The sequence below is a fragment of the Bradysia coprophila genome, chromosome X (assembly GCF_014529535.1).
Source record: "Bradysia coprophila strain Holo2 chromosome X, BU_Bcop_v1, whole genome shotgun sequence".
NCBI lineage: Eukaryota > Metazoa > Arthropoda > Insecta > Diptera > Sciaridae > Bradysia > Bradysia coprophila.
In genome coordinates, this window is record NC_050737.1 from 6,424,408 (window position 1) to 6,450,029 (window position 25,622).

General features: G+C 39.0%; 3 protein-coding genes across 3 annotated transcripts; all 3 read right to left on the minus strand.

Annotated features, from left to right (window-relative positions):
• Positions 1-54: 54 nt before the first annotated feature.
• On the minus strand, positions 55-1,883 carry LOC119085616 (spermine oxidase-like). The gene is made up of 4 exons (XM_037196041.1): positions 1,744-1,883; positions 1,097-1,685; positions 971-1,032; positions 55-912 (listed from the first exon to the last, which is right to left on the minus strand). Exons 1-4 carry the CDS (start codon positions 1,777-1,779, stop codon positions 106-108), a joined length of 1,494 nt encoding a protein of 497 aa, XP_037051936.1. The 5' UTR covers positions 1,780-1,883; the 3' UTR covers positions 55-105.
• An 11,157-nt stretch (positions 1,884-13,040) lies between these two features.
• LOC119085622 (serine protease gd-like) lies at positions 13,041-14,820 on the minus strand. Its single transcript, XM_037196046.1, has 4 exons — positions 14,562-14,820; positions 14,218-14,383; positions 14,003-14,144; positions 13,041-13,943 (listed from the first exon to the last, which is right to left on the minus strand). The coding sequence occupies exons 1-4, from the start codon at positions 14,781-14,783 to the stop codon at positions 13,124-13,126; spliced, it is 1,350 nt and encodes a 449-aa protein (XP_037051941.1). The 5' UTR covers positions 14,784-14,820; the 3' UTR covers positions 13,041-13,123.
• Positions 14,821-15,976: 1,156 nt separating this feature from the next.
• LOC119085620 (serine/threonine-protein kinase ATR-like) lies at positions 15,977-25,403 on the minus strand. The gene is made up of 9 exons (XM_037196043.1): positions 25,015-25,403; positions 23,759-24,684; positions 22,151-23,205; positions 21,701-22,090; positions 21,546-21,641; positions 21,048-21,248; positions 18,605-20,988; positions 16,286-18,410; positions 15,977-16,214 (listed from the first exon to the last, which is right to left on the minus strand). The coding sequence occupies exons 1-9, from the start codon at positions 25,266-25,268 to the stop codon at positions 16,080-16,082; spliced, it is 7,566 nt and encodes a 2,521-aa protein (XP_037051938.1). The 5' UTR covers positions 25,269-25,403; the 3' UTR covers positions 15,977-16,079.
• Between the last annotated feature and the right edge of the window lie 219 nt (positions 25,404-25,622).

The window sequence follows — 25,622 nt, forward strand, 5'->3', positions numbered from 1 at the left end:
TTATTATAAAGCATTTTAGGCCACGTAGAAATGAAACACCAATTCTTCTTTGTAATTCTATCCTAATCATTCGAAAATCTTTTTCATTCAAGAGATGCAATAGCCTCAGTGCTGATTTGATTTGTAGTAATCCAAAATATCGTCAGCAGTTCTAAAGCCCGACATGACCGCTCCATGCACATATCCCGAATTAAATTCATCGGTCGCTTCACCAGAGATCAACAAAACCGGCTTATTACCGCTACTAGAAAGTGTTTCTCCTAAGTCTTTGTGCAGACTCACGTTGTGTGCTTGCGCTTCCATTGATCCGTAAGAGTAGGATCCCAGGAAATATTTACTGGTCATCCAACGATTTCGTCGCATATTTATCGGGCGTGGTAATGTTCTGCCGAGGAACTTCTCCAACAACCACATACAATCATCAATCAATTGTTCGTCACTGATTTCTTCGAATTGTTTTATGAACTTGCCGGCTGTATATGCACCAATTATGTTAGGCTGTGCGATCTGTTTGCCGAATCCATATACTTCTGTCAGCCATTCCCTTTCCGTTCCTCTCAGGCTGTCTTTGTCTTCTTTCGTCCACAAAAAAACGTATGATGCCCATTCCTTGATGTCCGCCGGCCAGAATGGATTTTCAAATTCCAAAAATAGTTTTCCCAATGTTCCATATCCAGTCGTTTCGATAGCAGTTATCTTCTTCTCAGGCAATTGAGGGGTGAATAGTGTACGATGATGTTGTTTTAGAAAACCTAGTGAGACGGTGACAATCACGTGATCGGCTCGATATTCTGTTCCATCTGCACAACGGATAACAGCTTCATTTGAACTCCAGTCGATGTTTGTTACTTCCTTGTTCAATTCAATCTTATCATCGACAGGTATAGCTTTTGATGGATCGGGAAGTTTTTTCTGCAACGGAATAAATTGTAATTTCTTTACAGAAAAAGCTTTGTATGGCGAGAATTACCGTTAAGTAATCAAATACAATTTTGAAACCATGTTCCTTCCAGGTCAACTGCTGGTTGCCCTCTAAAAAATTTGGTTTGTTAATTTCTCAAATACCCTTTTGTCTATTCAGTGTGGCAGAAATCACCTGCACCATTACTTGACATGAATTTGGAAGACACGTCAAACCAGCTCTCAGAAGAATACAGAGCATTCATTCCCCTTTCACATAGATCTATAACCTGATCTGCTAATTCCTTATCAACATCTTCAAAATCTTTATCCTTAAATGCGTTCCAAAAATTGAGTTCGAAGAACTCGCCAAGCGATTTGTTGAACTTTGCCTGATTTTCACGACCTTCCGCAATCGACATCGATAAATTCATAAGCTTTGCAAATTTTATTTGATCAACTAGTTTTCCATCCGAAGTATACACAAGTGAATTATCGGATCCAATTCCATTGTCCACAAATTCAAAATCATCCTTTACCATTTCGTATACAATATTTCCTTTCTCACCCTGACACCATTGTGCACCTAAATCTACAAAACCTTTACCGAATGGAATGCTGTATACCCTACCGCCAATACGATTTTCAGCTTCCAGCACCACAATGTCATCATATCCATTTTCAAGAAGCTTCACAGCGGCAGAAATTCCAGAAGCACCAGCACCAACAATAACAATTTTAGGTGTCTTTTCGTCGGCTGCTATGGATAGCAAACCGTTTAAAATCTGAGTGGAGACCTAATGTTAGGGAAATTGTTAGTTAAATTATCTCCATCTGACTCACTATAAAAAGTGACGTGATCCGTAACGAAGCCCACATTTTAACAGACTAAATTAAATCTGTTTAATCGATTGATTTCGAGTTATTGTAAGGGTGAAAGGTCAGATCAGAAAATAGCTTTGATATAAATCAGTGCCAATGTCGTAGTCGTATTGTAAAATGAAAGGCATTGAATAAGACAGTTGATAGTTGATAATCTCGAAAAAAAAATTATATTTCTAAAAATCATTGATATTCCGGAAAAAGTTAGAGTTAGCTCAGCAGTCTAAGTTGAAAGATTTTCGCAACTTTTCTCAACTTACAATAACCACCTCGTCAAAATAAAAGTTTGGAAGTCCGCGGACGTAATGTGTCACCGTTTACATTGTCAAATCAATGACCATTCTGCTCTAACATCATAATTATCCAATCAGTCGTTTTTGTCGTCACTGTAATACTATGGAACCGGTAGTTGAAAGTAACTTTTACATAACACTATCAAGGGCATAGAACCTATTACTGTCGTATTTTCAGGGATAGATGTTTGTTTATTTCGCGATTATCTTTGAAATATGAAAAAAAGATCTGCTTCATATTATACACGCAAGGAATTTTGAAAACCGCCCCATTGTTTTCCTGTTTTGCCTCAGTATTTGTCAACATTTCGTAAAAGGAAAATTGCCTCAGTATTTGACAACACTTCATAAAAGGAAAATTGCCTCAGTATTTGTCAACATTTCGTAAAAGGAAAATTGCCTCAGTCTTTGTCATCATTTCGTAAAAGGAAAACTGTCTCAGTCTTTGTTTAAATTTCATAAAAGGAAGATTGCCTCAGTCTCTAAATCGAGTTCGCACCCATTTCCAACTTTCAGTTTTCCCAAAAGTGCTCTAAATCGAGTTCGCACCCATTTCCAACTTTTAGTTTGCCTAAAACCATCATAAATGGAATTCGCGTCGAATTCCATAATTCGTGCTGAATTCTATAATTCGCACCGAATTATATAGTTCGCGCTGACTTCCAATAACACTTTTTCAAAAGTACTGCAGATCAAAAAAATGTATGGTCTCGAAAGTACAACTCTAGAGTAGAGATTTCCCGACACCAATGTACTGTTGTAACCATTGAAGTAGGAACTAGGAAGTGAGGAATGCCAATGAAGGCAATTTTGTATGAAAATTCATTTTCATGGTGTGCTCCATCATTAATGGCAGTAGCAACTGCAAATTAATATTGCTGTAAGTAGTACGGCGCAATAATTTCAAAAATCCTTCAGAGTGGAAACACTTTGAAGGCGTGGTTCGGAACTCATCTTAAGCATGTGGTCCCTCATGCTGACATACAATACCATTACCATATGTAACCCGGCATTAGCTATAGCAACAGCGGTAGCCGAATCTGTCACTTAAATGTGTCCTCCCGGCTGAAAAATACCATACCCTATTATTATAATGGGATAAATTGTACAGCTATCAAAAATTAGTTAATATCACATTTTTGTTTTAAATTCCTAGTATTGTTGTATAATCTTAACTCAAAAATTGATTTTGAATTCACTTAAAATTTAAATTTATTTTGATAAAGTCAAGTGACTAGACTTCTGAAAAATAAACGGCGTTCCTGGCTAGTTTACTTTACTGTGCCTCGCTTGTATGGAAGACGTTGAACCGCTCGAATTTAAATTTTTTAGGAATTTTTTCAGAGCAAATCAAAAACTGGACTGTGGAAATTTTCATTATTAACAGGGGGATGCGGAAAGCTGTCATTTATGAGCCTTGTTTAACAGAAGAAGCTGCATCCACAAATAATTCAGAATTCATAAATCGCAATCCATAAACCTTTTACTAATAGAAGAAAAATACCAATCCAAATAGTCGTTGGCCTCATTAAAATGTAAGTAAACAATTTTAGCGGCTCAACTGAGTTCTAAGGTTTCGATCTCACTCTACAAATATCCAAAATGTTTTACCACTTGATGCTTGAGAAGACTGGTAATTTTTATACTAACATTTGTTTTACAAATTTAATATTATCCGAAGGATCTGTAATTACTTGTTTCCGTTCGATAAAACGTAAAGTACAACAGGGTCATCCGCAAGAAATTTAGTTATTTTTAGCTGCATTCTATTTATAGGTCCACGTACAGTCAAAGGCAGTCAATTTTCAGCATAAATTTGCTTCAGCTGTTTTTCAGCTGATCCACACATCAATCAAAACTGGTTTTCCTTGTTCATACGGTTGAAGCTGCTGCACGCACGCGCATGATAGTGGTAAAACCGTATAAAGACGTATAAACGGTTGTGATTGCTTGTATGGATCAGCTGAAGCTAATTTATGCTGAAAATTGACTGCTTTCGACTGTAACCATACTCCATTTACTGTTACCATTCGTTTTTCTGCTTATTAACCCACAAATATTATCAACTTAAAATTAGTGTGTAATTGCCTCGAAGTGCTAAATGTAGCTTAATGTTGTGGATAATGTACGCTTATCCAAGCTAATGACAAATCTAGTAGATACTTCAAATTCTAAGATTCACAAGGAATGTGTGTGGAGCTTGTGGAATCTGTTAAAAGCTTTTAAGCTAAGTATTCTCGAAGAAAGCGTAATTTCCAAACAATTTTTTGTTGGAGTTATATAATTAATATAACTCGTTACGTCGAGCACACTAGAATCGTAGCCTAATGAAATGAATATCAACGTAGTAGACTTAGAATTAGGTATAAATACGATGCTTTGTTCAGAGAACTGTTGTCATAGAAAAATTGTTTGAAAATTACGATTTCCTCGAGAAGTGTATACTTAGCTTAAAAGCTTTTAACAGATTCCACAAGCTCCACACACATTCCTTACGTATCTTAGAATTTATCGTATCTACTAGATTTGTCATTAGCTTAGATAAGCGCTTCGCTGCAAGATACTGCGTTAGAAAGAACACCGTGTACTGATTTTTTTTAAGTATCTCTCGAAATTTGAAAGTGGGTTATGTGAACAAAAAAATTATTTCAGGTAAGAGTTTCATCCCACAAAAACCTCAAAGAGGAAAAGGTGACGCTAGTGTAGTAAAAATTAAACTTCCAAAACATTTGATATCGGTTTTGGTGACGCATTCTGCGCCTCAACGTAATCAATTTTTACCAAGAAAATTTTAACAAGAAAATATGTCAACGAGAAGTTTACCGATGAGATTTTACAACGAAAGCTTTACAAAAAAAAATGCGTCACAAGTGGCAGATGCTGAGGAAACCCCTCATACGACAATAATCATTTGCCACTTTGTGACGCATTTTTTGTGACAAACAAATTTTTCAAATTCATAATTTCGCGCACATTTTATATGAAGCACACTGATCTACTACACAATCATCTTAATATTTTTGGCATATGAATGAAATAATGGCTTTCATATAAGTGTGTTTGTGTGTTTTTTGGTTTTTTGCATGAAAATGTTTTAATTAAACTTACAGAAATTAAGTAAAAAACTTCAATAAAATTTATTGATTTGCCGATGAAAAAGTCTTAAGGCCAGTTCATACTTGCATACATTTTTGCGATATATGCGACCATGAACTGGCCTTAAGATTGAATTGATATAAGTTTTAGCAAAAGTGCGAGCGCAGTTTTCGCAAACAGATGTAGTGGTTCGGAGCTCGTTCAGGAACGATTTTTTCTTCACTGAGTTTCGTTCAGTTAACGATGACAGGTGTAACTGTGAGGTTAGATTTCTCACGATGTATTTTGGTCGTGAAATGTTACCCAAATGTCATGAAACTTCGGTGACAATGGATGTGTTGTGGTCTGCGGATATAAATCATTTCGATTTCTGTGGACCATTTGATGAATCGATATGCCAGCGTCGACAGTTCAAGAACAGAGATTTTCCGATGTCAAATCGATCTGACACCGACCTAACAGAACATTTTCATAGAATGGATTTGCATATAAACGGATGTGCTAAAAGTAATCCTGTACGAGTTGGGGGCTGCAAGTAACCACAGTACAGACAGTATTTGCTATATTGTTGTCGAGTGTGTACATCAGAGCGCTGATATTAATCACGAAGTGGCATGCATCCAAGTGCAAAATGCCAAAAACGTCCATCAAATGGCAGCGAGGTTTTTGCGTACAGAACCACCAAGTTTCATGTTGCCAGCGAATGTGTTCGAAGCGGAAGGGGAGCGTATTTGGGAAATCTTGGATACGTGCAATTATATACGAACAAGATATCTTCTCGTCGACTATTTGGATCATGCACTGGAAATATTGCTTGGCTTTGTTCAGACGGGGAATAAGTACGTTTGGCCCGGTCTCATCGATCCGAAAGATTATTAGGACGCAATGACAGCGTGTGGGTACAGTGAGGAAGTGAAGATCATGCCCAAGAAATCATTCAATACTATTACGAGGCATATGAGGAGACGCCTGATGCAATTCAGATCAAAGAAATGGTCGAACTGGATGGTCGATCTTAGAAAAGCGCACTGGAGACTGTGCGAAAATATTTTTTTCTGACTTTTCATTGCGTCGAATGAATTCTGAATAATGGATGAGTGATGTTCGTCATGGTCAAATAAATTTCTAAGAAACAAAATAGTTCTGTTGTCAGTTGTTTGTGGCACTTCTTTCAGTCTAGTAAGTTTGTCTGTTAAGGTAAGTTAAGGACGCAAGTGAGTATCACTGTAAAGTTGAGGTCCTCCACATTCATAATAAATAATAATTTAATCAAATAATTGCATTAGTGAGGTGGAGGTCACAGCCCTCGTCAAAGTTCACCTACGTTCCATCGATTCATACATACAATTTTTTGAAATTAATATTTGCCCCAAGAGTACTCGACCTCAGCTTTCCAACGAACCCATACACGCTCGTGTCCTCGCCCCCTTACGGAAATGAAATCCGGACTACGAAACCCCATTTTCGAATTTTTGCCGATTACCACCAGCCAGGTATGGAAGATCAAAAAAATCTTAAACTTGTTTTGGGGCCTAGGCACCAAGGCCTAACTAGGTATATATAAAGAAGTCCCGGAAAAAATAGCGCCGATTTCGGTCAGTCGAAATTCAAGTCGAAATTCAAAAGAATCCCTCTGTGGGAATGTAAACATAAACAGAAAATTAACTCGTAACTTTCACTAACTGTTAGTGTAACATTAAACGAATCGTCAAATCTTCACTGAGTGAAGAAAAAATCGTTCCTGAACGAGCTCTCGATACGTATATCAAACCCACATGAAACATTTCTATTAACTCGAATATGGAGAATGTGCTGAAAATGTGTGAAGACGCTTCATTTCAAGTGGTTTTCAAGTGGTGTTTTCTCCGGATGTAGACCACTGTTTTTAATGATCTATAGCTCGTTGAACTCGTATTGACGAGCACTTTCGTTTGAAAATATTTTTTTTTTGATTCCGTTCAGTATGGAAAAGTTAAAATGTTCGCCTATATATAGGTTCCTTAGTCTCCCGTTAACGGTGAGCTTGAATTTTTTTTTATTCGACCTCTCGTGGACATGAAATGTTTTTAGTGGTTTTTGTAGAGGGCGGCACCACGAGTAAGAATAACATAACAAGAAAATATTTCGATGGGAAAATTTGTAATTAGATCGATTTTTCGTTTTTCTGTGCCCTGCAGGAAGCTTCGAAAACTGTTTGGACCCTACTGGTGACTTGTTTGATCACAAAAATATAGTTACTGTTTAGCCTGAGGTGTAGGCTTTACAGCGATACCAATCATGACATTCATGACTACCAAGAAACATCTTTTATGATGGAAAGTCATTCTACTATGTCGATGTGAATTTTAAAGGCTGTATCATACGTGGATTACTTTTATTTTCTCTTAAAAAGTATTTTTAGTTAATTAACATAATTTAAGGGGTTAATAAAAGGTCAAAGGATGAGCTTGGATTTCATTCTGACAAAATCTTTGTTGGTACACCTGAACGACCACCCAAATTTCTTCGTATAATGTGTCTCATTTTTTAGTGGAAACAACTAAAATGTTGCAGAATTAGCTTAGAATGACTATTGGAGAAACTACGAACGAAACAAAAGAAAGGTTTGTTAATTTTTGACTCGAGATAATGCAGTTTACTCATCGGTGCAATTTACAAAGAAACCTATTTCGAGCTAAAAATCTTCTTTCGACCTTTTATTAACCCCTTAAATTATGTAAAATAACTAAAAATAATTTATAAGAGAAAATAAAAGTAATCCACGTATGATACAGCCTTTAAAATTCACATCGACATAGCAGAATGACTTTCCTTCATAAAAGATGTTTGTTGGTAGTCATGAATGTCATGATTGGTATCGCTGTAAAGCTTAGACCTCAGGCTAAACAGTAACTATATTTTTGTGATCAAACAAGTCACCAGTAGGGTCCAAACAGTTTTCGAAGCTTCCTGCAGGGCACAGAAAAACGAAAAATCGATCTAATTAAAAATTTTCCCATCGAAATATTTTCTTGTTATGTTATTCTTACTCGTGGTGCCGCCCTCTACAAAAACCACTAAAAACATTTCATGTCCACGAGAGGTCGAATAAAATTTTTTTCAAGCTCACCGTGCGTTGGTTGTTTTCTTTTCTTAGGGAGTCGACTAGCGTCACGAACCTCCGCTATCGCTTCGGTTCATGATTTTATTGATAGGCCTCAGACGCGAATATTTATCTCAATATTTATCTAAATTCATTTCAAGCAGTGATGCAACTATATGTTTGCAGGTATACCGACATTTATTTGAGCCGTCTGAGGCGAAAAATCTTTAATCCGTTAATCCATTTGACGAAACATTCTCGTTCCAAATATCAAAATGAGACAATTTTATTATCGTTGCCACCATTACATAGATATTAGTTATTTATCTACCAAGGTAGGTATGAACGTATTTTTTCGCACTAGATGTCGATTGTCGACCCGAGGCGAAGCCGAGATCGACAAGACGTCGTGTGAGAAAAAATACCGGCATACCTACCGTGGTAGATACAACGTTTTTCGCAATTTCGGGCCATAACCACCTTTCCAATGCAAAACATGTCCTACATTTTGTTCCAAAATTCTTGTATATACAGAAATTCATTTGAAGGATCAAGAAGGCTGCATTACAATACACAGTGCAATGTGATGTATAGAGACGCGTTAATGAAATCGAGTAGTCAATGCTTAGTATATACGCTTCAACAATACGTTCGGTATAATTGTGTGACTCTATAGCCGATTGGCTATAGTCGCTGCTTTGTGTTCAAAAACCTTTTGGTGTCGGGGGTTCGATTTCTGGTCAATCGAAGATTTTTATTTATAAAAATTTAGCCTTCGTTGAAGGTAATAGGTTCTTTAGCGTGCGAAAAAAAAGTTAATATCGCACTGTGTCCAGGAATACAGTGAAATAAATACCTTCAAAACGACATTAAATGGATGCATGGAAAGGTGATGATTATGGACCGGAATTGCGAAAAAATATTTTATTGAATTTACTGACGAAATTATGTTCTATACACTGCTGTGCTCCGCTCCATTAACATTTGTTTTCAATATATTTAGCGCCTTTTTATTTTTAATATACAAACGGCCTTTATTACATTGATAATTTAGCAAAAATAAACCATTTTTACCGTCACAATAGGTATGACACAAATTGGAATGATTCATTTAGTCCTTGTGTATTTAATAGTCGCATAATAATTGTCTTCGATCTCTTCAACACCTTGCCACTTCGACTTTACTGGCAAGGGTGGTGGAAGTGGTGGAAGTGGTTGTGCGCGAAGCATTGATATATTCCCTAACGACAGCCGTTCCTGACCTGGTTCCTGACCTGGTTCCTGATCTGATTCTTGACTTGATTTCTGACACTCCTCCGTCACGTTATTCCTATGTTACCAATAATATACCTTAATGTGAGAAGTTATTAATTGAAATGTTTTAAAGCAATGCACTGCAAGCATGAGTGGTCGTAGTGACAGATGCCAAATAGAGTATTATTTTCTATGAACATTTTTTCCTTACTCTTTTACGTTGTTAAAATTTGTGCATCAAATGTCCAGTTTCAGAACTATTTGAGGGAAGTTATGCACTAACCGTCATTTAGAGTACAGTTCATGCTTGAAGTGCGTTGTTCAAAGCCTTACATGGATTCGTTGCTGAAATTTGCATCGACTGTTCCTTGAGTGCATATTATGGTCTTATTAAAGCAAAGTAATTCCATTCGAAAACGGAAACCGACAATTGCGCTTACGATGATAACTATGAGGCAACCTCCGACAATTAGGCTAATAACCAAAGTCTTACTGCTTTCCAGCAACCATGCTGGATTGTCTACAGCGCCATAACGATAGTGAGATATGCAATCCAACGGTGAAACGGTTGTACTATCTGTGTAGATCACACAAATGGTATAAGCTGTTTCCCGGTCAAAACTATTCAACTTAATCTCTCGCTGATGTGAAATAACTTCACAGTTTATGTTGGAATTTTCACGATGTGACCATGTGAAATTATTATCCGTATAAACAGCGCCGATCCAAATTACTGCTAGATTTGGCTCAGTGCTGTTAACTACTAAAGACACTTCGTTAAGTTCGACCTTCACGTGGATCCGGTGGTTCGGAAATGTGATCGAAACGTTTTCTTTCTCTACAGTAGGTGAGGAACATTGTTTCTCTATGAATTCAGGACTAGAATCGTATGAAGTAGTAGAAGTTGATTGGGTGGTTGTTGTCGTTGTGGAAGTGGTAGTAGTTGTAGGATCTGGACAAATTTCCTCTTCGCATATTTCGCCAACAAAATTGGAATAATTGCTCATGAACTGCATTAAGAGTTCCATGTCACAATCACAACGCCATGGATTTTCTCCCAAGCGAATTTTTAAAAATGGTTCATCTGGCACTGGATTTAGATTTAAGTTTTTAAATGTTTCTATTGGTAACGTGACCAACAGATTCCTCTCAAGTTTCAATAATTGAAAATTTTCTCCCAAATTCCTGAATGCACGTTCGCCGATGTCTGTTATTTGGCAGTCGGATAAGTCCAGCTCTTTTACATTTGGTATAGCAGTAAAGCTCAAGTTATTAATTGAACTCAAATTGTATCGAACTTTAACGTACTCCAAGTGCAACAATACGGCAGAATTATCACCGGTGAAACAATCGATTGAAATCGCATTGTTATTTGCGTCCTTTTCAATCAACTCAAATCTCTGGATTGTTTCTTTGACAAATTCCAGCATACCGCTTTCTATGTCACTGATGTTGTCGAATCGTATTTTTGACAAGGTTAAAGATTCTAAAGAGTTTAGACCCTTAAACATATCTTTTTTTAATGCACAAGGACATAGATTTCTTAGCGTAAGTTTTGCGACATTGGAGAATACTTGATGAACAACGAAAGGATTTCCTTTAATTTGATAAATGTTCTCTACGTCCAGATCTAATTCGTTTAATGTTATATTTGCACCGAACCAATTCCCTTCTATTTTATTATTAGCCACACTATGCAATTTCAGTGAGATTCCCTTTAATCGGCATTCTGATTTCTGGAAAAAGAGAATTTCACATTTTCTAAAAGGTGCGAAAAGGTCATCATTCCATCTTTTCAAAAGAACTAGTTAACTATAGTGAAAATAAAGATCGGAAAGAGACGAAATGAGCAACCTTCTTCTTCAATGTACAATAAAACTTGAGGAAAGAGGTTACCCATTTCGACGCTTTACAAAATCTATGTTCAACCGTTTAGGTACTAAAATGTACAGGCACATGTTTTATGGAAGTAGCCGTGAACTCTTATTATAGTAATTCAATCAAGTCTATTCCAACGACACACATCCATCCGGTGAGCCTGAATCTTTTAATTAATGATTTATAATAACACAAACATACATCTGTTGCATCGTATAGTCGCTGAATGTAATTCGATGCGTTATCATAAACACATCCTGATACGCACTCAATCATACAATTGATAGTCACACTCCAAAAACAAGGATTTGTAACACAGTATATTGTTCGTTTAGTCATCGCCCCATTTTTCCAGCAAACTCCTTCCTGATCATTACACCGAGCATCAGCTCGCATTGACATCAATATGGAATACAGTGCCATCAATTGTACAATCGAATTATTCGACGACTTGACTAGTTGACCAATCAACATTTTTCCTTTTATAATTTGTTTGTCTGGTCCAATCACTTCTACGAAATTGATTTTATTGGAAACACACTGGCAACGTATCTTCGCACAAGTTTTGTTGGATTCAGTCGCAGATTCTATTCGCGATAAATTCTGAAGCGACATGATGGTTCACATTTATTCTGCAACCATTGTCTCTATCTCTCCGTACTGACTTCATTTCAGATTAGATTGGAACGAATTAATTAATTTATTTATCTATTCCATGGCAAATACATTAAATATGGAAGCATACGATCACACGATAAGCAATTTTGTAAATTAAATGTTATCACACCTGATGCAGATATGTCTGCCATGAGATATTTTTTTTTCGAAAAAGACATTGCTGGACAATGTTCCCGGAACCAACATGCAATTAAAACTGCTAAGTCGTGAAAGCACTTAGTCTCGCTGGGTAATATTCATTTGCTTTATTAGGGATCTAATTTTCACAGAACCAAATTTTCAATCAAATTCGCTGTATGTCCAGTGCAACTGTGTATCCATCAATCATAGCACTGCTGCGAGTGGTAATACATATGTCTAACTAAGCTCAGAAAACCTAAAAATTTCCATACAGTGTAAACTTGGATGTGTGTTCTAACTCACACCAAGACGAGTAGCTTCTGACCTAATGAAAAAAAATGCGAGGAGTCGTGCTATGCATGGTTCCAAGAAGTTTAAGCGCTGCTGAACACATTGATTGTCGGAAAGCTAAAAATTCCAACGGCAACGCCGTATTGCTTTAACACTCCACCGCTGTCCATTAACAACCACAGATACGGCCGAACCCAATTTAAAATGAAATACTGAAAAAAATGAGCTGGCAGAAACAATATCCATGACGTACTGCCAGGCTCAGAGTTCTCTCCAACGTGCCACAAACATGGTAGATCGTCTTTTCCAATCACTCTATCCCGGACTTAAAAAAGAATTTTCGTAGATTTTGTTGTTATTTGGACGGAAATGCTTGAACTGTTGAAATGCCACATAGAGTTCTTGTTTCTATTCGCTTCAATTCGATCGAATGACCAACTGAAGATTGTGATCATATTTAAAATTGATTGGAAAGCATCAGCATTGCGTTAGAGAAAAACAAATACAAAGAAACATAAGAAAAGAAATAAGTAGCCAAGTGAACGTGGAAAGAATAGTCTCGTTGGTTATGATCACATTGATTATTTCGTCGTTTTTAAGCCTGAGGCATTAACTGAACAAAAATCAAATTTTTCATAGGTTAATTCTGCTACAGGAATGATATTATCCAACTGACGAATTTTGCAGCATCGGTGAATACGACGAACTCGTTTACATTACATGTGTAATTCGGATCACTTAAAACGAACGAAACTATACCGCGTAACATCCATTTATTGTTGACTTTGAGCATCATTCCACTGCCTTCATCTCTCTTGCATGGCCCCAGTCCGTCTCGACTCCCAGCACAAAATGTTCGCTGTGACGTAATGTAGCGATAAGACTCACTCGATCGTAAACAGTCTACATCCGAAACAATTGGCATTTTAATGGATTTCGGCTCAGGTGTTAACAACATGACAGAATTGACACCATTGACACCCTTACCACCCCAACCAGCTACAGTACCCACTTGACCGACAACTCCTTCCAAACTTTGATCTCCTTCCCATAAACAAATTGGACGAATATTGTCGGTGAACTCAACTCTATCCTGCAACACAGCAATTGCTATGTCAGCGTCTTTACTTCCTTCTATTAGCATGAAGTCACTGTGGATAACTAAATCCTTCACTGTAGCCAACTGTGCTCCAGATTCCATCCAGTTTATAATGTTGTGACGACCTAATCCTATGAGCACGTCATTGGCTGTTACGGTTCCGTTCGTAGTTAAGAAACAGGAAGCTGTTGTAACAACAATTCGTGCTGATACCAAAGTTCCTCCGCATTGAAACGAAGGGCCGGTAACGGCCTTATATACATAAATTGGTACCAGCCATGGCCACTTTTGGCTGATACTGGTTTCATTTCCGAGAGAAAGCTCCGAATCGTATTTACTCGTACCACATATTTCCTCAGCAGTCAGTGAACTGTAGATAACATTTCCAGTACAGATTTATGTTCGAACACAGACTAATACGTTCCTTACTTGACAGGTCTTTGTGGTGCATCCACATAATGTAGTCCAGTGATATTCAGCTGTTGCGGTTCTGCGTGTCCCAGCTGATGTTGTGGTGATTCCAGAAACAATGTACAGTAAAGCCGAATTTGGGTCACTAATGGTGCGGACTCTAAATTGAAATGATTTCAGTTTTTACTCACATCTTTAATCGAATAAGTTCTTTATTTCGGCTTTGAATATACCTGGCGGTTCGGTGCAACGAACTTGTCCATTAACAGATATTTGATCAAGTTTTGGCAAAACATCTTGCAGCGGAAAACGAACTTTGTACTGAACAAGTTGGTTAGAGTTCACATTACGTGTGGTCTCTTCCTTTGTTCTGTAGAGCTCAACCGATCCTACGTATTGCTAAGCGTGGAGTGAAAAGAGACAAAAATTTTAAGAAACTCGAAATTGATTAAATTCGCGATATTTGAGTCGGAACGAAATTGGGACCATTCTTGAAGGCAGAGTGTCTTATATGCGAGTGTCTTTGTTGAAATGTACTCAAATAATCAATCAAAAGATGAGCATGAATAAATATTACCGATGGTAGCCGACCCGGTAGTGACAGCAAGAGTTCCAATTTGAGTGTTTTTGTGGCATTGGGGCTCTGCACTTGTACTAATCCGAACCACTCGTTACCATCACGCTGATATTGAAGCATGTTTGAACAGGAGCTTAACACTGCGTCACTAGTTTTTTCACTTGAATTCGTACCATGGACGCCCAAGATTACGTAAACAAAGCATACCAAATGCAGTTTCATTTCTATTTTTTGATTCTGTAACTTTTACACCTTTTCAGTCCCAATCACTTCAGTGAACTGCTGATACGAAATTTACATAGTTGTGGATATTCACAAGTCGATTTTAACAACTTAATTTCGCTGAAATCAATTTAATATTTTGTGTGCACAACATTGAATTGCTAATGATCTACAACGACAAATTCTAACATCATGATGATGTTCGTCATTATCGTCATTGTTTGCAGTTAACACATTCCTCATTTCTATTGACTTTGTAATCCGATATGGACAGACTTTAAAGGCAGTACTCGGGGAAGTCGGTGAGTTTTGAGAGCGAGAATATGTTTTAATTTCTACTCTATTAGGAGTCAAAATATAGTCTGTATGCCGTTGCAATTACTTCAAAACTGAGTGTATTGAATAGTGTGACCCAGTACCGGACTGGCTCGAAAAAGCCCATCGGGGGCTTCATGCTACTCAATTTAAAAAGGCCCACAATTTAAAAATTCTCATACAAAAATCCAAAAGGCCCATCGGGAATCCCCCGCATTCACCGTATGGCCAGTCCGGGCCTGGTGTGACCCTTGCCTTCGTCAATTTATTTAAATTCGTCTTCGTCCAAACCAAAAATTGAGAGGGTTTTCACAGCTTTAAGTTTCTTATTATCCTCACTTTTACTTGATCGGTAGAAAGTAAAGCACTGATCGGATCCGAACCCTAAATTTTACCAGCACACAAATTTTCAAATTTTAAAGAAAAATTTCGGTTTACCTCCATCCTCAAAATTTAAGGGTCAGATCGAACCCAAAAGTAAAAGTTCAGATTTGGGTCGAACCAATTCAGGCTCGGGTTGAAATAGTGAATTTCAGGCTGAGGTCAAGTTCGAGTTGAAATAGTAAATTTCAGGTTCACTTTTTTTCTAACTGCAGCTGCTACTTTAGTTAATATTGAAATTTGTATGATACTAACCAACTGACAAAAGCTGAATCCTGTCTTGAGTGAAAAGCATTCTCTCAACTTTTCATAGTTCACCGATCTTTTCAAGTCGACTAACTCTACGAATAACAATTGCTTGGATTTCACCATTTAATCGACCCATTTGCATCACTGCCAATCTTTCATTTTGAACGCCCAGAACGCTCTGGGAATTTGAGCAATTATCAACGATTGGAGGAGGGGTCAAAAGTTATGCGGACAAATGAACAAAATGGTAACATAAGAAGGTATTTATTACGTAATTTGAGCACTGAACATTTTGCTCGTATAAATCACAATTTAATTTTTGGGGCGAGCCCATCCTGAGAGCCAACAACATCACAAAAAGCTAGCCCATCCGTAAAACATAGCAGCTAGTCTGTCAATATCAGTAGCCTGGCTAATACAATGGTCCACGACACCTTCCACGGACAGCGGTATATTCGACACGTTTCGGCGAATGTCGGTCTTGATCTGTTGACCGAAAGGAAAACATTTCAGTTAGAAAAACGTTCAATCGAATTTTTTCTCATCATCAAACTCACCAATCCCTTCAGTCGTTCCTCGATGCGGTTCACATTACTCATAGCATGCGGATCGATGCGTTCCATCGTTTTGTTGGCATTCGAAGTCGTTTTCTTATTCCATTCTACCAATGGATCGTAGACAAACGGTTTCAGCACGGACATCAATATTGGCATCTGTTGGCGCAAGACTTTCAACGTAATTTCGCAACACTTTCGGAACATTCCTTCCACGCCCAATGGTCCCATGGCATGGACCATATTGTGAGTCAGGCGAAACGGCACCAATTCCGGATATTCGAATTGTTCGCCTCGATTGAACAGACAATTGAAGTCGACGTGGATTATGTCACCGTTTGTCGAATCTAACAAAATATTCTCGCCATGACGATCGCCCAATCCTAAAATGTAGCCTACCATTGACATCACTGCCGTTGTCCGGATGAACGAGCTACGTGCTTGGTACCAGTTGTGCGGAGTGGTAAACTTTTCTACGAACCAATCGCGGAAAACGGGAGGATGATTCGGAAGTAGAACATCTAAGAACGCTGCACGTTTCTTTTCGATCGGATCGTTTTTAGCGCAGATGGCAACCTTTAATTCTCTATTTGATGGCATCACATTTTTGCGCTTCATAATCCGATGGATAATCGAACGAAAGGCGTCCAGATCGGGAATCCATTCGATAATGCCACATTCTTCGTTCAACGGCATTACGGCATAGGTGCGGATGTATAAACGACGTTGTCGACTGTCCGAATCTTGGCGCAGATATTGCTTCACAACTGCATTGAACTCCATGAGACGGAAATCTTTTCGCAGATCATCTTTAGCTTTCATCATCATCATGTAGCTCTTGCCGTCACTGCCAACCAGCGTTATTCGTTTTGGACGTTGCAGCGAGGCAAAAACGGAAATTTCGTCTCGAATGTCATGAATATAGACGTCATCATGAGGAAAAGCATTGTAAGTGTGGAGCTTTTCCCGGACGGATGGGGCTGGTAGAACTGGATTCATCAATTTTTCACTGGGGAACAGGATCGGTGATCTAGTGGTGTCGTGTAAAAGTTTCGGAAGGGCACTGCATATAGTGGCCACCGACAATTTGTCAACCGATTTCTGTGTTTCGTAGTTTGTCAACGTTATGAATAGTTCAGCCAACGAGTTAAAGTCTTGAATGAGTTTCTGAATAGGTTTCGATGCCAGTCGCTTGTCCGAAAATATCTCTGAACACCGTCTCACCCGATTGGTGTATGAACTCTTGTACACCATTAAAATCATCCATAACGACCGCTGCGGAAACTGTGTAATCAATTTGATGATTATGGTCTTGACCACCTGATACACTTCGTTTATCGGATGTGATACGCGGCTGACGAGTTGCGAGAATGCGGTAAAGAAAACGAATGCCGGCAAACGTTCGGAGAAACGTTCCACCACTAAGTTCAAATTCTCTGCTACGGGTTTGTGGCTGTCGCTCTTGTTGTATTTGTAAAAGTCCAGCCAAATGCTGAGGAATCGGGGCATCGACTGAAACACGTACTCGCATCCGAACATCATCGATTTGCCGTATTGTGTCATAATTTCCTGTTGTAGTTCATAGCCCTGTTTCGAATGCTTTTCACTGTCCGACATAGCAGCGAAAATTTGATCCTGATATTGGGCCAAATGGACCAAACACTTTTCCGACGATTTGAGTTCATGAATTGCCAATTTGTACAGATCCTGGATTTTGTTGGGATTCGATTTCTTTGATTCAGCCGTGTAATCGGCCAACAGAAATTTTGCTTCGCCATAAATCGACGGATACAATTCCTTCGCTCCGGACTTTTCCATCTCTTCGATGCCACGACCTAAAATGTTGAAACATGCGGCCTGGTCCCCTTTGACCCAATGAAGTTTCGTTTTTTCAATGAACAAATCGGGCGGCGAATACGTTTCAGCGTTCAAGATGAACAGCTGAGCTTGCTGATACATTTCGGCGTTACGCGCCAGCTCAATGCTTTTCATTAAGGATGTGCCGATGTATTTATCAATCATTTTGATACCATTCCGGAGAACCGGTTCGTTACGGATGTGGTCGGTGAACAGTTGTTTGCATTCTGTTAAGAGTATACGACGAAGGCAAAGTACGGGTTCAATAATTCTGTGGAAGAACAAGAAACGAAAATTGTAAGACATCGTTGGCATGTCGAAAACGTTGAAGCTTATGGAGATTGATTGGATGGTAGCAACGGAATGTGTATTTACGATTAGTCGTCGACGATCTTAAGTCGTTTTATGAAAAAGTAAATTTTGAATGGATTCTCAGACAGTAAAATAAAGAGAAAAATGATTTACCTCGCTGTCGGTTGTAGTATTTCCAGCCTAGCATTCCACAAATCGAATAGGACGTTCAACACCTGTGTAGAAGAGTCCACATTCTGTTGGCAACTGAATTCATTGAGCATTTCCTGCACACTTTCCATTTCCGTTATTAGATGCAACTTGAGTACGACCGGATACCGTGTGTTGTAGTCGCTCTTCCCGTCACTGGTTGTATGAAATTCCTTCAGCACACTCAACCGGCAATTGTTGAGCGCAGTTGGATACTCATCAAATTTACCTTTGGTAAATTTCAACAAAACTTGACCGCACTGAACACCCCAATTTTGACTGGCTCGGATGTTGTCGTTTTCCAGTAAACTTTCAAGCTCCTCGAAACGACCCAAGCGCCACAGCGGTTCAGCTTTCCCGATCAGCAGTGAATCGATATTTTTGTCGTAAAATTGCTTCATTAAACTCTCCGTCATACGCAGAGCCGTTTCCGGTTGATCCAGACCGAGGTAACATTGAACGATGTCGGTTACATTCGCCTCCGTTATGTCACCAATTTGCATCTTGTTTTCAAAGACGACAGTTGAATCTTGTAACCGGCCCGTCATATTATTGAGCAATATTTGTTCAGCTGATGTTGGCTGCTTGTCCTTCAATTTCAGTGTCCCTTCCATTGAATCGACGTCCAACAATTCAGCATAAATTTGCAACAAGAACGTCAGCTCAGACTGTAATTTTGATGGATCGTTTAGCAGGTGCTGTTCCAACGACATCAAAGCCTTTGCATACTCTCCGCAACGGAAATTGACTTGAGCCAGTAATTGTGGTGAGAATTGAGCGGAAAAGTCTCGGATGCGTAAGTATTCTTGGGTCCTCTTTGGCATGGACGCATTTTCGTAATGGCAAATCCAACGTTCCAAAAAGTCTAGCTGACCGGTAGCAATCTTCGCACATTTCAAGCTTAGACCATCAGCAGAATTGGACACTGCGTCGAAAACGCACATGAATTCGTCTTTGATTTTTTCAACATTTCCATCGGTAGCATTCTGAAGACTATGAACCAAAACGTACGGCAAAAACATCAGCAATATGCCGGTGTGATGTCTCATTGACGCTTTGAACGAAGTTAACAGTTTTTTCGTTTGGTCGTCCGTTATCATATTCATCATATTCAGCGACCAATGAAATGCCCAGTACTCGATGGTTGAACAGTCCGCACTCCCAAATATTGGATGAATGTTGGTGATCACATTGCTGTTCAACGCTGTATAGCAGGAAGTTAGAAATGGTTCCATCAGTGGCCGCATTTTCTCCGGAATCGAATTCCAAATTTCCATCTTTTTATTGTGTTTAGGATCGACACCTCTGGCCACGAACAGCTCCTGAATAGCCAACGAAAATGCGTTGACGAGATGTGTGTTTTTCTGCGACTGATAGGCTCGTAAGAGTTGATCCAGTGCCATAATGCTGAACGTGTCCGTGTGAATGCTCAACGCAAAACAAGATTCTGGTGCATAGTTTCGCGGTAGTAAACTTGGCTCAATGGCACCCAAATGACCCAAACAAATAGCCGATGCAATTTGTAACTTTTCGTCCACATGCTTGCTGCCTTCCATTAGATTCTCCAAGAGATTTTCGATGAGTGGATGAATGCGCTGTTGTCCCAATATTAAATCGTTTAGTTCGTTACGGTGCTGACAAAACAGATCCGACAAATAATTCAGACCGTAAATGCGTACGCCGACATTAGCCACATTCTCATGATTTATTTGCTTCGAATACAATTTGAACTTCTTTTCAAACGTGTCGTCTATCAGCAATCGTTGTGAGTGCTCTGCCACATAGTTTTTTATCTCATCACAGACTGGCGTTACCTCCAGGAAAAATAGATCGGAAATGAATCGATTGATCAGACTGCCGTTGGAGATAATTAAAAATTTCAAAATTTCATTAACTTCCGTGGCGTGGCTTTTCAACAGTGGCTCCAGCAACACCAATATCGTACTCAACAACGGTCCCAATTTCGATATGTCCACGGTGTAAATAAAGATTTTCCAAACGGACACGCATATGTCGGTCAGCTCTTTAACGTCCAGATTGCCAACGGAATGCAACAATTCGAGTATTTTGAATCGATACGGGGTGATGTCTTTCGGCCCGATAAATCGGATAATTTCACCGAGGCTACGAAGTGCATCTCTCTGGAAAACTTTCTCGAAATTGTTCGTCATCAGAATGGTGCCGAAACTGTTTAATACTCCCAAGAACCGTGTTGCCAAGTGATGTGTTATTCGGTCAATTGATACGTTTTTGATGGTTGTGCTCTCCTTGCTCATTAGTATCCGAATGGTTTGGGCAGCAAATTCGGGTTTTTTGTGGTATGACAACAACACTTCGGATAGTGATCGCTGAAACAATTCAGTTGATATGCAAAAATCATCCAAACATTTGGGTAGCAGTAACATACCTTCGGGTCGACATTCAAAAAGTAATTGACCGTCTTGCCAGTCTTTTCCGAAATAAACTTCAGGCAATTTTCTGTTACATCGGGAGGCTGGCGAAGATGTAGGTACACGTAGATTTGAATGAACGATCTGGCAAATAGGAGATCCAGATGGAGATTCGTTAGCGCGCATATACTTTGTAGAAGTTCTTGGCACGTTGGATACTGAAACAGAAAATCGAAGATAAAACATGACTCGAAAGACGATTAGTCAATACGATGACGAACAAGTAAGATCGGAGCGATTGAAATAGAGTCAACGTTAATAGGATCTTTTGGCCCATTATGTGGTATCCTTAGAACCGTGAAACTGTCCGTAGACTGTTCAAAGGTAAAATAACTGCTACAGGCAGTCTCATTGTCTCATTAAATGGTGTAGCAGAGGAAGTGGGACGACAGCCAAAATTTGCTAAGATTTACTCGTGTCACATTTGACTGTTTGATAGATTTTGTAATTCATACCTGCAACGCATACGGCAAAACCATAGCCGTTATAATAGCAAAATCGTTTTTCATAAGGTCACGCTTCAGATTAGTGTATCCCAGCATTTCGTTGAACTGTAAGAAGTGAAAAAGTTAGCGAACAACTGAAACAATGTGCAAACGACACTCATTACATTCGCCAACGTTTTGTCGAACGTCAATCCATACTCCAAATAGACCGATACGGCCAAGCGAATCACAGTGGACAAAATGTGTTCCTTGTACCAAATGTACAGATTCTTCGTCAGGATCCCCTTCCGTTGACACATAGTACTCGCACACAGTATTGCATTTCCAACGACCAGTGATTTGGGATTCACCAGGAAAAATAGCATCAAGCGATAGCACAACAACAGCAAGCGTTCCGATGTCGTTTCACTCGAAGCAAATTTGCCGATCACAGCCACAACAGCCGATTGCCGAGCCTTATCGCCCGTCTGCAGTGATTGCGTTGTGGCCACTAGTAGTATCTCCAGGCAGGTCTGCATTGTACGGTCTTTTAACGTTTCACTTAAGTTCGAGTTCTGGAAAATAATTTAAATTTCAGAAGCGCGTCCAGCGCAACGAGATTCATCAAATTTTACATTGATACCGTCGACGATCCGTGGAATGATTTTCAAAAATTGGAAATTTTTGGCCAGTTCGCCGTCGTTGAATATGTTTGTCCAAAACAAATTTTTCGTGGCGCAGAGTACATGCGAATGATTGTGACAAATGGCAGGCAGACATTTAACGATATTAAGACGAACGATTAGTTGATCGGACTGCATCAGTCGTAGAATGCATTCCAAGTGTTCATCACTCAATGCATCATTTTGCGTAACAGTAATCGGCAGCATGATCCTTGTTGTCGTTTCCTTCAAATTGTCGCCGTTGATACAATTTGATTTACATGCGTTACAGGACACTGAATATTGAAAATCATTGTCGATGCTAACGATAGACGCATTGCAACTGTGCAACGTTAAACAAATCAGTGACAACAGATGCTCTGACAATACTGATTCCAACGTCGGATCGTTCAGGTAACCATTAAATAGACTTTGCAGCAATTCACTACGATTGAATGTTCTTCGAACTAGCAAAATTATGTACAAATCTGGCAGGAGCTTTTCCGTAAACAGCATCCGCTGAATGGCACTTAAAATGTCCGAATTCAAGCGAATTTCATGATGAAGCAAACGTCGTAGAATGTTGATTTTATCCACGCGAGCGATTGCGCTGTTCACGAATTCGGCGTGGAATGTCTCCACAACATCGTAAAAGGCGTAAATGCACATTGTTAAGGCCATTAAGTCCCCAATATCACTGGTTGCATCATTCGAATCACAAAATGATAGTAGCGAAACCGCTGCGCTCGACACATCCAATCTTTTTAAACATTTCTTTTTCTTTACGATGTTCACGAACCGATGAGATAGCGTGCTTATGTTACCGAGAATCGTTGGATGAACCATATTGATGGTCGTCGTTCGATTTCCAAGAACAAATTGCTTACGTTTGTTGTCGTGTGTAATGGTACAGGTTTTGCAATCAGAATCGTTGGTGAGATTTAAATGTTGCATTTGATGCCAAGCGATGAAATTGTGTCGGACACGCAGACACATTTCCAGTAAGTAATTGAAGAGATTCAAATTTTCTGAAAAACAAAAACATTTTTGAATGAATTGCCGGGTAGGGTGTACAATGTACATTCTCGTAAATGAAATTGAGAGATGAATAATAGAACATTTAGGCTACCTATATGTGTAGACGGGAGTGTAATTGAAGGCGATTGCTTTCAAGTTAATCTTTGTGTTCGTTTTGATCAAACGTGGGACTATGGGGTTTGATTGGTAAAGGCAATATATTATTCATATCAGTCAAAAAAGGCCTCAGAAGCTTTACCATACGACGAAAAATGTTTGTTCTGACTGTTTTCAGCGCTAAAAGAATGAGGGTGGCCAAGAATTGAAGTATAAAATTCAAAGAAATCTTTTACTTCATTTGTTTTGAACGTGTTTTTTGCTCGATAAGACCTCATTAGTCAGAGCTTGTCGTTTATTATTGCTGTCTTTGACGATAACAGATGACAGCCGTCTGTAACAGGTTTAAATAAGATATGAATGTGGTAGGCTCTCTGATCTAGCTATTAACTGAACGTTGGAATGGGTAATAATTTCGCGGTAAATAGAAAATAAAACGTTTCTTACCACTAACGTCATCCGTCCGCTCCGCACGGTCACATTGGCCCAAGATCTTTTCCGCCATTTCACAGCCAAAGTTCCAATTGTATATCCCATCGGCATACCGACATTCCTCCAGCACACAATACTCCAATAATGCCAGACTGTGTTTCGACAGTGTTTGCTTGTTACTGATGTAATCATCCACTTTCCGGATCAACGACGGTGATACGTGTTTCTTTAAGATCGAGCACAATCGCCGATGGGCTGATTCGATTAAATGTTCATAATGTGAACCGCGAATCTCTCGTCGTCGTTCGATTAACGCTAAACAAAAGTCGAAAATCTTGGCACAATTGTCGGTCACTTCACAAAACTTTGAATGGATGCAGTCGTTGCACAAAAACTGCGTCAACGTTTTATCGAAGTCATTGACATTTTCGACAACATCCCACTGATCGATTCGAGTGTTGATCGAATCAAAACATTGTAAAAGCAACTGGATAACCGCTCGACAATAATCTGAATTCTGATGAACCGTCTCTTCAAGTAGAAACTGCAGTGCCAGCATTTTAATGTGAAAATCCATAACATCAAACGTTTGCAGCACCGCGTCCGTACACCGTCTTACCAACACTTCGTGGGAATTGACGAGCAACGAAATGGCATGAGTTAGAATTTTTACGTTTGCCATGGTAAAATAATGCAGCGCCGACAGATTTCTGATCGAAATGACCCGCGATGGATAATCATCGGGAATCAGCGATATTTCCTTGAATTTGTCGAATTGGAATGTGGTGACAATGAACGGTTCTTTCAACAATCGATCTACATGGACCAGTTGATGGGAGAATTCAGCATATCTGTCAACCAATTTCAAAAACAGCCAATGTTGCTTAATGTAGCTGGCAGATAGCAACCGCTTTTGAAAGTGTAGAGTTTTCAGCTTCGACCTGCAAGTAAATCAATTTTAATCCGATCGCCGCAAGTCCATCAATGTCAAAAAATGTATAAGGGAAGGTTGTTTATGTCTAAGTAAATTCTTGTCCTAGCTTAGCGATTAAAGCCCGATTGAAATATAATTCACAAAAATTACTTCGATGAGTCTGGACAGACCATCTTTTCATAAGGCTAGGAACTACGAATAGTGTGCAAATAAAGAGGAACTCTGGCCTAACATAAACATGTTTGGACCTTGAACAATTTGAAGCCTAAGGAGTGATAACATCATTGCGATTACGATTGTTGAATGAACCTAAATTCGAAAACAAAATCCAACTTACTTCACGTATTGCTCACAGCTGACCACATACATCAACTGATGAATCAACCATAACACGGCCCCCTCTTGTATAATTTTCTCTGTTTCATCTTTCACGGGCTGTCGGAGAAACAGACCGGGATCATCGAAAGTCATATCATTTTCCATCATGTCAATCATCGTTTCCAAAAGATTGTCTTTCGGAATGACTTTCAACACATTTATCAGTGATTTGGCAACTTCCTTTAAATTGTTTATGTCGTAACGGAATTCCATTTTCGTTGTGCATTTATTCACTCAAATATCACAAAATGTCGATGTTCGGCAAATGTTTTGTTACGTTTTGAATAAACTGTCACTCACCAATTTCATCATTTGTATTTTGATTTCTCAATGTTGACAAAAAATAGCTCGACGAATCGTGGTTCGCGCGCTTTGGAATTCGACATAGAGCGTTCACTTTTTCAACGAAAACAATGTGTTCACCTTGCAGCAACAGAAAAGCGCAACAAAATGAAACGTTGTCATTTCTCTGCATTATTCTGGAAACCGTTGTACATAACCGTCGAATGTTCGGAAATTTTTGACGTCAGGAAATGAAAACAGTTAGTTGAACCACAAAGCTTGGAA